General features: G+C 51.4%; 1 protein-coding gene across 1 annotated transcript; it reads left to right on the plus strand.

Annotated features, from left to right (window-relative positions):
• The first annotated feature begins 784 nt into the window (after positions 1-784).
• On the plus strand, positions 785-8,923 carry LOC102461384 (vasotocin-neurophysin VT-like). The gene is made up of 3 exons (XM_006139218.5): positions 785-2,959; positions 6,925-7,126; positions 8,642-8,923. The coding sequence occupies exons 1-3, from the start codon at positions 2,840-2,842 to the stop codon at positions 8,803-8,805; spliced, it is 486 nt and encodes a 161-aa protein (XP_006139280.3). The 5' UTR covers positions 785-2,839; the 3' UTR covers positions 8,806-8,923.
• Positions 8,924-11,861: the final 2,938 nt, after the last annotated feature.

Genomic DNA, 11,861 nt, shown 5'->3' on the forward strand with positions numbered 1-11,861 from the left:
TGCAGTAAATAAGGCCTGGGACTACACTTTGAACAACAAAGAAACCCAAGTATTAAATGGCTGTGAATTGACTGTGCATTAAATGAGGCTGGGAGCTTCTGGAAAAAATAGTGATCATGTAATTATAAAAAGTCTCAGAGGGATGGCCGTGTTAATCTGTAACTTTCAAAACACTGAGTGGTCCTGTGGCACCTTAGAAACTAACAAAAATATACAGGATCATGAGCGTTTGTGGGTAAAACCCACTTCATCAGATGAGTTGGAGTGGAAATAACAGAATCCAAGATCTATATAACAGCAGAAGCAGTTACCTGTCAATTGTAGGACCCAAGTTAATTAAGTCGGTTGGATGTGTCATAGTTTTTTATGTGAAAATGTGAATGTGAAAGGCAGGGAAAATTGGCTTGGTAGTGCGTTAACCAGTTAATGTCTTTATTCAAGCCCAGGGTAACAGTGTCAAATTTGTAGATGAATTCCAGTTTAGCTGTCTCTCTTTGTAATTGGGTAGTAAAATGCCTTTGTAGAAGCATGGCCCCTTTTAAATCCATGATTGGTTTAAACAAACAAGATTTGTTTAAAACAGGTTTAAAACAAGAAAAAGGAAGCTTTTCGTCACATAGCACACAGTCACAGCGCACAGTCAACCTGTGGAACTCCTTGCCAGAGGCTGTTGTGAAGAACAAGACTTTAACAGGGTTAAAAAATGAACTAGATAAATTCATGGAGGTTAGGTCCATCAATGGGTAGTAATAGTGTCCCTAGCCTCTGTTTGCCAGAGGCTGAAAATGGGTGACAGGAGAGGGCTCACTTGATGATTCCCTGTTCTGTTCACTCCCTCTGGGGCATCTGGCATTGGCCACTGTCAGAAGACAAGATACTGGGCTAGATGGTCCTTTGGTCTGACCCAGTATGGCTGTTCTTATGAGAATCCAGGCAGGTTAAAATGTTCCCCTGCAGGTTTATGTGTGCTACTATTCCTGATGTACTTATAGATTGTATCACAATGCATATGCACAAGGGGGTCAAATTAAATTTGCACAAGAAACCTTAAATTTGGGCATTTCCTAATATTTGAATGCTTGACTTTGCAACCTTAATGTCTGCACCATTATATACACCCAGAGAATTGACAAGCCATAATGGAATTGCAATATGAAGGCTAGATCCTACCTGAGTTCTTTAATTCAGGAATCTGTCTTCCACCTTGGCCAATAGCAGAACAATTCATCCTTTGAGGTTGGGAAGTTAGCCATTGGAGATCGTGATCAGAGCGCAAACTATTAAGTGTCTTAGTCATGTAAGTCAATGGGCATTTTTCCTGACTATTTGGAGATTTACCCCAGAAAGATAATTGTTCTGCCTTCTCCCTCCTCGCCTTGCTACAACAAAACCATCAGGCAGAAAGAAAAGGCCCAAGACTTGTTGCAAAGTGGTTAAATGTTCCCTGCACAGCAAAAGAACAGAGGGAGACACAGTCTGGTGTGCTAGTTAAGCGCATTGGTTCTCTACCTGGGTTTGTTGTGTTGGCCTAGTTTGTGTCTCTGAGTCTTTCTGGCTTGTATATTTAGAGTTAAACTCTTGTGTGCAAGGCCTGTTTCACATGCTCGGGTTGTACAGCTCCTAGCACAGTGGAGAACCAGTCTCTGTTGGGACCGTGTTTTATGATATGAGGGAGCATAAATGCTGTCAGCTAATGCATGCAAACGTTGTTAGCTAAAAGGGTGATGTGTGCCAGGTTTATGTGGCTCACATTTAACCTTAATTGTGGAGGCCTTTGATGGTCATGTATGTATATAGCAGCAGTGGTGTGGAAAGGGCTTCAGAGGCCGGTGTGAAAGCAATTCTCCGCTGCCTTGCACGTTGCTCTGTCCTTTACACTAGTGCAACAGAAGTGCACCAGTGTGCACAATGAAGCCCCAGAGAGCCTGGTCCTGAGCTTGCAGGCATGGAACTCAGACACGGCCCCAGGCTGGTGAACCAGGCCCAGTGAGTTGTGCTCGTGATGTGAAGCCCCAATCTCCCCCCACCCCCCAATATATGCAGTGATTTCAATGGGCCTGTTTACATGGGTGAGGCTTGCTCACTTGAGTAAGAGGGCACCAGGAATGGCCCTCAATAAGCAGAACCCATAGACTACTCCAGCAAATGCAGCCCAAACCCATTTTACAGCTGCAGCCTCGAACGCTGCCCCCCTCCCCAGGGTCAGTGCAGGGAGGACTGCCGCAAGCAGGGCAGCCCAAAGAGAAAAAGGCCTTTTACCCTTCGGTGTCAATACGCCAATGCTCCGCTGGTGTAAGTCGACACAGGGCCCACGGTTTCCATTACACCAGCAGTAGATTTGGCCCCATGTGCCCAACCGGAGTCTGGTTTGCCTTGTGTTCACACTGTTCTGCTCCACTGACATCAATGGCTTCACTCCGGAGTGGCACAGGAGTGAGATCAGAATCAGACTCAGCCCCCCCAAGGTCCCTTTCCCAATTCCCCCACCCCTTCAGCCTGTTCCTGTTGTCCTGCTGGGATTTCGCATTGGGCCGGAAGGGAGAATTATTCATCGGCACCCAGCGAAGACTCAGAGGAGCGGTTGTGCCCAAACTGGCTGCTTGTGCTTCTGCACTGAATCACCTCAATTACAGCCTTTCCTTTGCGTCTGGTTTGGGAAAGAGAGGGATAAAGCCCCCTCCTCCTGGAAGTGGTGACAAAGGCCAAGAAAGGCGTTCCCTCGGCACCGGGAGGGGTATAAATAGGCAGCTGGTCCGGAGAGGAGCCAGATGCAAACAGGAGGCTGGGAAGAAACCAAGCTCCTCTCTGTGTGTGACAGAGCCTGGCACCCTGCTGCAAGATGCCCAAAATCTCTCTGCCAGTCCACTTCCTCTGCCTCCTCGCCTTGTCCTCAGCCTGCTACATCCAGAACTGCCCTCGAGGAGGAAAGCGAGCCCTGCCCGACACCGAGATCAGACAGGTACCAGAGGGGGCTGCTTGCATGCGGGGAGGGGAGGCTAATTCGTGTGCGTGCGGTACTTCAATACTCTGGGCACAAGGGTTTGCTCTCCAGTCCTGGGTGCGTTCGGCAAACTCCTGTGTGGAGACTCTACTCCAGTTTTACGTGTGAGAGACACACTCTGCGCTGGCTGGCCCCTGCACACAGCTTGTTGGCCTGAATCTCAGACTGGCATTTCCTCAAGCTCCTGGTGCTTGCTCCAGAGTTTGCTCTTTGCAAAAGTGAAGTTGCATTGATGCTCTGAGCTAAAGAGCTTTGCATTGATGCTCGCAGAAAGGTGACATCTGAACCTGGTGCAAATCATCTTCACGAGCGCCAAGGCAACGCCAGCTAAGGATCTCTCCCCTCTCCCCTTCCTGCCCCCGAACCCGGTGCTTGTATGTACTGTGCAAAGGGAACAGATGAAAAAATCTTTACGTTACAGATCTTCAGATGTACTTAGGGTGAAATTCTGGCTCCGTATTGGTCAATGGGAATTTTGCCTTTGACTTCAGTGCAGCCTGGATGTCACCCTTCATGCCAATGTGAATTAGTAGTACTGATGTAGCTAGCATCATTTCAGAAAGAAAAGCTCTGTCATAAAAGGAATTGCATTTTAAACACACATTGGTTTACACCAGCTATTGCTCTAGTACTTGGTTAAACCATTTCAGCCATAGCAAAGTGTTTTGCACCATTTCATTTTGGTTCTACCACATGTTGAGCAGATCCGAACACAAGAGCTGCCTGAGAAAGTCTATATCGTGCATAGATATGCGGGTTACGTAGAAGGATTTTAAATGAATGTGATTGGCTTTTTCCTATTGTGGCTGACTTGCTTTTTAGACATCTCTGATGTATTATAGTTTGTCCACCTATGGAAATTTGGTCTCCACATTTTGTGGGCCATTTAAGAAGCTAACAAATGAAGCACCACAGACAGGGCCATGTGCTCATTAATTAGAGCCAGCGATCAGCATTTTAAACCAGTTCCTTTGGATCAGAATTTCAAAGTGTCCCAGTCACCAAAAAGATGAAAATGTCCAGGTTGAATGCAAACATCTCTAAACCCCAGTGTAATTTTCCATTTCCACAGAGTTCACCAGGTTGGCTTTAGACTGATATGACTTGTGAGTGCAATTGCTAAAGGTTATGACTATATCACTTTTTTTATTAATAGTCACAGACAAGTCACAGGCAATAAGCAAAAATTCACAGGAGCCCAGGATCTGCCTGTGAATTTCATTAAAAATAAGGGGGGAGTAGGGTCTAGTGGGGGTGTAGGAAACTAACAGCTCCAGCCCCCAGTGCCTATGCCAGTGGCTGAGAGTTACCCCATCCCCCAAGACCTGGGGCTGAAGCTGGAGCAGAAAATGTCACAGGGATCGCTGAAAGTCACAGAATCTGTGTCCTCCACAACAAAATCGTATCCTTAATAATTACTTAGTAATTGTGTAGTGGTGTCGGTCCCACTACAGTTATTAAATGGGGGACCCTTTGCTACAGAGATACACAGTGTGTGTCTGCATTGCCCCCACTCCCGGAGTAGCCTTTCCCATCTATCCTGAAGGGAGCAGGCAAAATGCCGCATCCAATGGACCGCAAGATGATTCCCATGCTGTGTGCTGGCACTGTATAGCGCACAGGAGCTACGATTAAGGCCTGGCTCTTATGTAGCATTCGTCCTCAGCAGCTCTCAAAGTGCTTTACAAAGGAGGTCAGGCTTATTCTCCCTGTTTTGCAGACGGGGAAACTGAGGCACAGAATTGTGACGTGACCCAGTCAAGGTTATCGACCAGGCCAGTGGCAGAGCCAGGACCTAAATCGGGGGCTTCTGAGGCCCAGTCCAGTGCTATAGGAGCCAAAGTCAGCTTGCTGCTAGGCGGTGCTGTTTGCTAGTCCTCTCCAGTCCTTTCTCGCCTACGGCTGAGGACAGCAGCCAGGGTTCAAGTAGTTCCTGATGTACATTGTGGGCGGGATATTAACACTCCTACTGCAGGGTTTAAGCCAATCTGTAGTAGAGATGAGGAGGAGACGACGCAGGGGGCAGGTTACCCCACAGCTGCCTACAGTGGGGCTCTTGCACCTTCTTCTGAGGGTCTGGTCATTGGCAGAGACCAGATGCTGGGCTGGATGGACCATGGGTCTGATGCAGTCTGGCAATTCCTATGTTCTTTCTTAATGTGACTCCATCATCTCTAGCAATTCCCAAGCAATTCCTCTCAGCCTCCAGAAGTTGATAGCATGAGCCCTATCCCTTCCAAAGGGTCATCAGCCAGACCCTCAGCACCACAACACTGATCTCTAGCACCTGAGCTAAAGCGCTAACTCCATTACTCTTAGTAGCAGTAGGTTGTTATCCTGCGGTGGATGGTCTCACACACACAACACACTGAGCTCTTTCAATGTTTGTAGACTCATGCTTAGCCCTCCTAGCTATACATAACCCTTTCCCTCTTTGCAAGACTGTCCCTCCTGCCACTGGTCACTTTCTGATGCTCTCTGTTGAGCTGCTTCTACTGAATGATTATAATTCAGTTAATGAAGTGCCCAGAACGGAATGCTCTCCTCCATTGGTGGTCTGTACCGGGAAGAGCTGTTATACCTCTTTATCCCATTATGCAACAAACCAGTGTGCTGAAAATCCTAGTGGGAAGGAAATTCTATTGACTAGAAAGTTCTCACTATGGGAGAGGAATTGAGGTAGCTCTGAAAGCCACATCATTCTACAACTTGGCTCTAGTTCCTTTCAGGCATGAAGGCATCTTTGTAAAAGATCCACCGCCACCTATGAATGACATTGGCTTCCACATCATATGCTGGAAGCCACAGTATGTCAGACATTTAAAAGAAAACTGGCCAGACGGGGCAGAACTTTGCCTTGACAGGAAGAGAGCAGGCAAGCTAGGAGACTATTTCTATTTCCTGGTTTTTGGACAAAAGCTTTGACTGCTAATGCCACACACTTACCTAAAGCACTGGGAGCCATAAAACACTTCAAAAGCCCTGCCATTATCTCAGAGTTGGAGCGAGAGAATTAGCTCTTCCTTTTGCTAAAAAAAAATAGTAAGATAACTTATAACATCATCTGCCATCTGCTGTGCACGGAAAGATCTGATCCCAGCTGTTATTCTATCAGCTGAAAATGAGCATCCCTTACACTGGTGACCTTACAGGGATGTGTCCTCCATTGAGAAAGCTCCACAGTGCTTCAGGGGAGGACGAATGCCCAAGGTGGTAAGTGTGACGTGACCCAGTCAAGGTTATCGACCAGGCCAGTGGCAGAGCCAGGACCTAAATCGGGGGCTTCTGAGGCCCAATTCACCCACCACTGAAAGGCAGCCAGCTTGTGAACGGAATAGGTGCCCAGATACTACAGTGATGGGCAGGGGATACAAACACGGAGGGAGCTAGTTAATAGCTCACAGCAGCACCCGCAGGAGAATATTGGCTCCCACTGAAGCTGCAGGGGGCGCTCAGGGAAACAGGATGTAATTACCTGGTTGCAGTTCATCCGGGACACATGCACTATGATGGGCTCTTCCGTGGCATGGAGGCTGAGGCCCTTGCAGCACCTAGAACAGGCGGAGAGGGAAGGGGAAATGTCTGGTTTTAGGGCTGATCCCAGAGAGACAGTCCTGCCTCCCAGCTCAGGTTAAACGCCCTGTGGAAGTCAATGGGCGCTTCCCCCAAGCTGGACGGCAGGATTTGAGCAGCTATGAATAACCGCCATGCAACACAATGGGAATTCTGCCCTGTGTTTCGATGGGGGAGCCCGCACCCTTCAGGCCTGACTCAGGGAGTATAACAGCTTCCCGTTCGTGCACCCAATGCTCCTGGCTGGACTCACCCCTGCCTCCCACCGGTCAGATCGGGCCCCATCCTTATGCCGTGTGTGTTCCCCGAGAATGACCTCCCGGCAATCTGAGCTGGCTCTGTCTCCCCAGTGCATGCCCTGTGGCCCCGGGAACAGAGGGAACTGCTTCGGCCCCAACATCTGCTGCGGAGAGGAGCTGGGCTGCTACGTGGGCACTTCTGAAACCCTGCGCTGCCTGGAAGAAAACTACCTGCCTTCCCCGTGCGAGGCCGGCGGGAAAGCCTGCAGCTCGGGAGGGAGGTGTGCCGCCCCTGGCGTTTGCTGTAATGATGGTAATAGAGGGGTAAATATAACATTGGTGGGGGGGGCCTCTCAAATAGTATCTGCCTTTGCCTAATAAATCGTCTCCTCTCCTGGGTACTTCACTGCCCCCTCCCCCCCATGTCTATAGTAGCTGAGCCCCTCACAATCTTTAATATACTAAGTCGCATAACACCTCGGTGGTGTAGAGAAGTGCTTTTAGCCCCACCGTAGCGATGGGGAAGGGGCAGATCTCATCCACTGTCAGAAGCAGGCTAGTGGGCGAGGTGGTATGATCCAGAATGCCAACAGGCTAGTGGGTGAGGTGGTATGATCCAGAATGCCAACAGGCTAGTGGGTGAGGTGGTATGATCCAGAATGCCAACAGGCTAGTGGGCGAGGTGGTATGATCCAGAATGCCAACAGGCTAGTGGGTGAGGTGGTATGATCCAGCTGTGCTCTGGGATTGGACCATTTTTGGGGAATATAAGTAACAAACCTGGATCAAACCGACCTGACACCCTTCGTTTTCGCTCACTCGCGAAGCAGGACAAACGTCTGTTGACGGCACCAGAGAAGTTGCATGAGTAAGTAGTTCAGGATTTGACTCAGCAAACACCTATGGCTTATATGATACTTTATATCCTCCAAGGCTGTGTCTAGACTGGCCACTTTTTCCAGAAAAGCAGCTGCTTTTCCGGAAAAACTTGCCAGCTGTCTACACTGGCCGCTTGAATTTCCGCAAAAGCACTGACGATCTCATGTAAGAGTGTCAGTGCTTTTGTGGAAATACGATGCTGCTCCCATTCGGGCAAAAGTCTTTTTCTGAAAAGCTTTTGCGCAAAAGGGCCAGTGTAGACAGCAGAGATGTGTTTTCTGCAAAAAAGCCCCGATTGCAAAAATGGCGATCGGGGCTTTTTTGCGGAAAAGCGCGTCTAGATTGGCCACGGATGTTTTTCCACAAAAAGTGCTTTAGCGGAAAAGCGTCCTGCCAATCTAGACACGCTTTTCCAAAAATGCTTTTAAAGGAAAACTTTTCCGTTAAAAGCATTTCCGGAAAATCATGCCAGTCTAGATGTAGCCCAAGTGCTTTACTAAAGAACCTGCCAGACTCAAGGTAGGGTTGTAAAAGTATTACTAAAAAGCCCTATCTTCCAGATGGGGAAACTGAGGCACAGGCAGGTGACTTGATTTGCCCAAGTCTACAAAGCATGTCAATGTCAGAACTAGATTACAACTCAGGAATTCCTGGCTCCCCACTCCTAACCTCCATTTGTTATGTATTTGCCAGCAATATGCTATTCATCCACTAGATGTCTCTGTTTGCTGCAGTGTGTTCAGGCCAGGTTGCAGTTCCTGGTAAACAAGGGAGAAAAAGCTGGAATGTAAGCACCGTGGAAGCTTTTTTGTGGCAACAGTGGCAGCTTCTTTTGTTTAATGAGTCCCACCTGTTTAAGAAAGTGCATAAGATCACAGTCTATTACACCAATCCCTGGAACTCACTGCTGCATGTAACATCACTTTGGTTTTCTTTGCTTGTTTCAAAGAGGGCTGCACCATGGATACCATTTGCCTGGATGATGAGAATGACAGAAGTCGAGAGCCCTCAGAGAAGAACCTGACGGTGCTGGATGGCTCGGCGAGTGACTTCCTGCTCAAGTTGATGCATTTGGCGAACAGGCAGCAACAGGGGAGGCACCAGTTCTACTGAGGGAAAGGTGCGGCATCAGAGAGGCGTCTAACAGAGAGTATGCTGCTTACGTTTGGCAGCACCTCCCAAAATCCTGACACGATGTAAAGGGGCAGCCCTTTCAGAGCATTGTAAATAAGTGGCCAATAAAGTCTTTTATTGCACTGTGCTCTTCAACTTTGTCCTGTGTCGTTTGCACGGATGCCTTAGGGTGCTAGGGCCGAGAGCTGCAAGGAATCGGGGCTCATGTGAAGATGTGCCCACAGGTGGCACATTGGGGTGCTGAGCTCTCAGAAACCTGGCCCTTTGTGGCTTGGCAGCCCTTACTCCTTCAAGGGAGGGGGCAGAGATGCGGCAGCAGGATTCTGATCTTCCGAGTTTCCCCCAGCTGAGAGAGGCAGCTGAGAGGGAGAAACCAGGCCTGGTGGGGTACAGCCCTGCAGCGGCACAGCTCCCACGATCACAGACTCAGAGGGTTGCTTCAAACAGCACGGAGAACCTCCCTATAAGTTCTATGTGGGGGGACACAGCTTAGGACACCCCCACAAAGCCGAGAGGCCTGGGCAATGGTTTTAAAGGCTCCTGTTGACTTGGCTACCTGGCAAATAGCACCCCACAGCAGCGAGTCTTGGAGCCCCTGTTTACAGACTGGGGCTCACAGGGCCGGCACTTCAGGCGCTAGCTCTGAAACTCACCCTGGGGCTGCAGGAGCCAGCATTGGGGGTGATTGCTGAGCAGGGCCCAACTCCTGGGGGGGGGGGTCAGGAGCCACGGAAGACCACCCCAGGGGGCCTCCTCCCCCAGCCTAGTTACTGGTGGCGCCAGGCCATCAACTTTTACAAACATGTCCTGAGCCCGAAGAGGTGAGAACCGCTGGCCTCCAGAGCAGCCGCCAGGGAGAGCGAGGGGGTGGCTTGCTCGGGGCAGTGCCTTGGCATGGGTGGCTGATACAGCGCTCTGGGTGTCTTGCGGCCCAGGGGCTCAGACAGTGACGGGAGCCGTACAGTCGCTAGGACGAACGCGTGGGTGGAAGGAACGAACGCGGCTTTGTCAGAAGGAAGTTCAGCTGGATACATCGATTGTGACGACGCTCACTTGCAAGTCCCTGCTGGTGTCGCCAGGCCAGGCCGCCAGTGGGCACAGCTGTTCGGGTGTAAACAAACAGCCCCCAATACACCCACCGGGGACCTTCACCAGCAATAGGTCTCGTCCGCTCTCCGGTGACTGAGCCGGGGCGGGGGGTCTGCCTCCACTCACAGGGGAGCATGCAGGACATGCTGTGCATGCGGGTCCATGGCCACGGGAAGGGGGAACCCAATTCAGAGACGCAGCCAGGCAGGTGAAAGGCTGGGGGGGTGCACTCCCCCTCCCCGGTCCGGGGCTGCCCAGGCCCTAAAGCTCCCCCTCCCACACCCTTTAAGGAGGGGAGGGGCTGCAGCCTTGTGTAGCTGGAACTCTGCTTCTCTTCTTCCCCTGACTGGGATCTAGGGACAGGGAGCACGGGGAAAGTGCGCAGTGCGTGAGCCTTCCTCGCGCCCCAGCTGCCCGGGCAGGGCAGAGTTCACACAAGCTGTTGCACTTCCCTTCGCTCCCCCATTGCCGGGGGAAGAGCAGCTTCGACGCTGCCCCTCCGAAATGGCACCCATGACCCACACACTCATCCCTACACCCCTCCAGCCCCTGCCCTGATCCCTGCACCCACAAACTCCCCTGCCCTGAGCTCCCCACCCTCCACCCCATCTGTCAATTTCTTACAGGGTCTGTCGTATCACCCCACCCCTGCCCCGAGTGCTCCCGGATGGGGGTGGGGCGATATGACAGGACCAGCAAGAAACGTAAGATCCTTTCCCCCCTGTGAAATACGAGGCGCAATGAAAACCTCACAAACATAGTCAATCGCTCTTTAATACTCTGAGACGACGGGGGCACGTAATTAACATTAGCTAAGCAGTAATGCTCAAGAGGTGAGCCGGGGGGGGGGCAAAGTCATATCTTGGATGCCCCCCCAGAACAGCGTATTGTGCACACACCCCTGTTGTTCAGCCTGGGGCTCAGACACCTGCGCTGCTGTGGAGCCGCGGCTGAATTCTGGGGCAGCTATGGAGCCTCGCCACAGCTTGCAAAGCAAAGAGCCCGGCTCCGACACTGCTCTGAGCAGGGCCTCCCTTGGGAGTCAGGGGGGGCCCTGAGCACCGGGAGGCCCTGTCAGGCCCCCGCTGGCGGCCGCCGTCCTGGAGCTGAGAGAGGCGCTTGGCTGGCCCAGGTGTAGCCTAGCAAGTGCCACCTGGTTTCCAGTTTGGTGACCAACGCAGGCCTGAGGCCTGGCGGGGAGGCATTTCCTCAGGAAAATCCCCTCACACCCAAAGCTTAAAACTAAGCACAGAGGGCAGAAGAGCCCTGCTTTGGCAGGGCAGGGACTGGCTCTTCCAGCAGACCCCCCACCCAGCTCCCAGGGGGTCTCCAAGGAACACACGGGCCTGGAGCCCAGGGCTGCTTTGAGGTGGAAAACACAAATGGCTGCAGTTTGACACGTTTCTCATTCGCCTCTCCCTGGGCTGGGAGGCTGCCCAGGTTCCCATGTGTGCTGCCCAATGATCCACCACCCTGCTCTCCCCATTACACCGCAGCACCCCAATTGCCCAGGTGCCAGTAGCAGCTCCTCCTCTGCTTCACCCAACTAGGTTCCTAGCCTGCTGTGCAGATGGGGAAACTGAGGCAAAGTGGGTAAGAGCTAGGGCAAGTTTGGACCCACTGTGAGTGCACAAAGAGTGTCACACCCTGTTGCATCCCATATAGTGACTAGGAACAGCCACAGACCCTGCTCCCTCCTCTGCCCTCCCCCTCAAGTCCCTGTTTATTGGGGAGGGGTGCTCTCCCCCCTGTGCTATGCAGGAGAATAACACAATGGTCCCCTTGAGATCCTTCCAAGCCCTTGACCCCCACTCACCCTTACACCCCCCAAATCCCCTGCCCTGAGCCCCCCTTCCAGCCCCCTGCCCTTATTCCTGAACCCCCCTAACCCGTTGTGACATAGTGGGGGTAACTCACTGGGGCTGTGGGTGACCAGAAGGACAGGG

This window comes from Pelodiscus sinensis, chromosome 4 (assembly GCF_052426305.1).
Source record: "Pelodiscus sinensis isolate ZL-2025 chromosome 4, ASM5242630v1, whole genome shotgun sequence".
In the NCBI taxonomy this organism is placed as follows: domain Eukaryota; kingdom Metazoa; phylum Chordata; order Testudines; family Trionychidae; genus Pelodiscus; species Pelodiscus sinensis.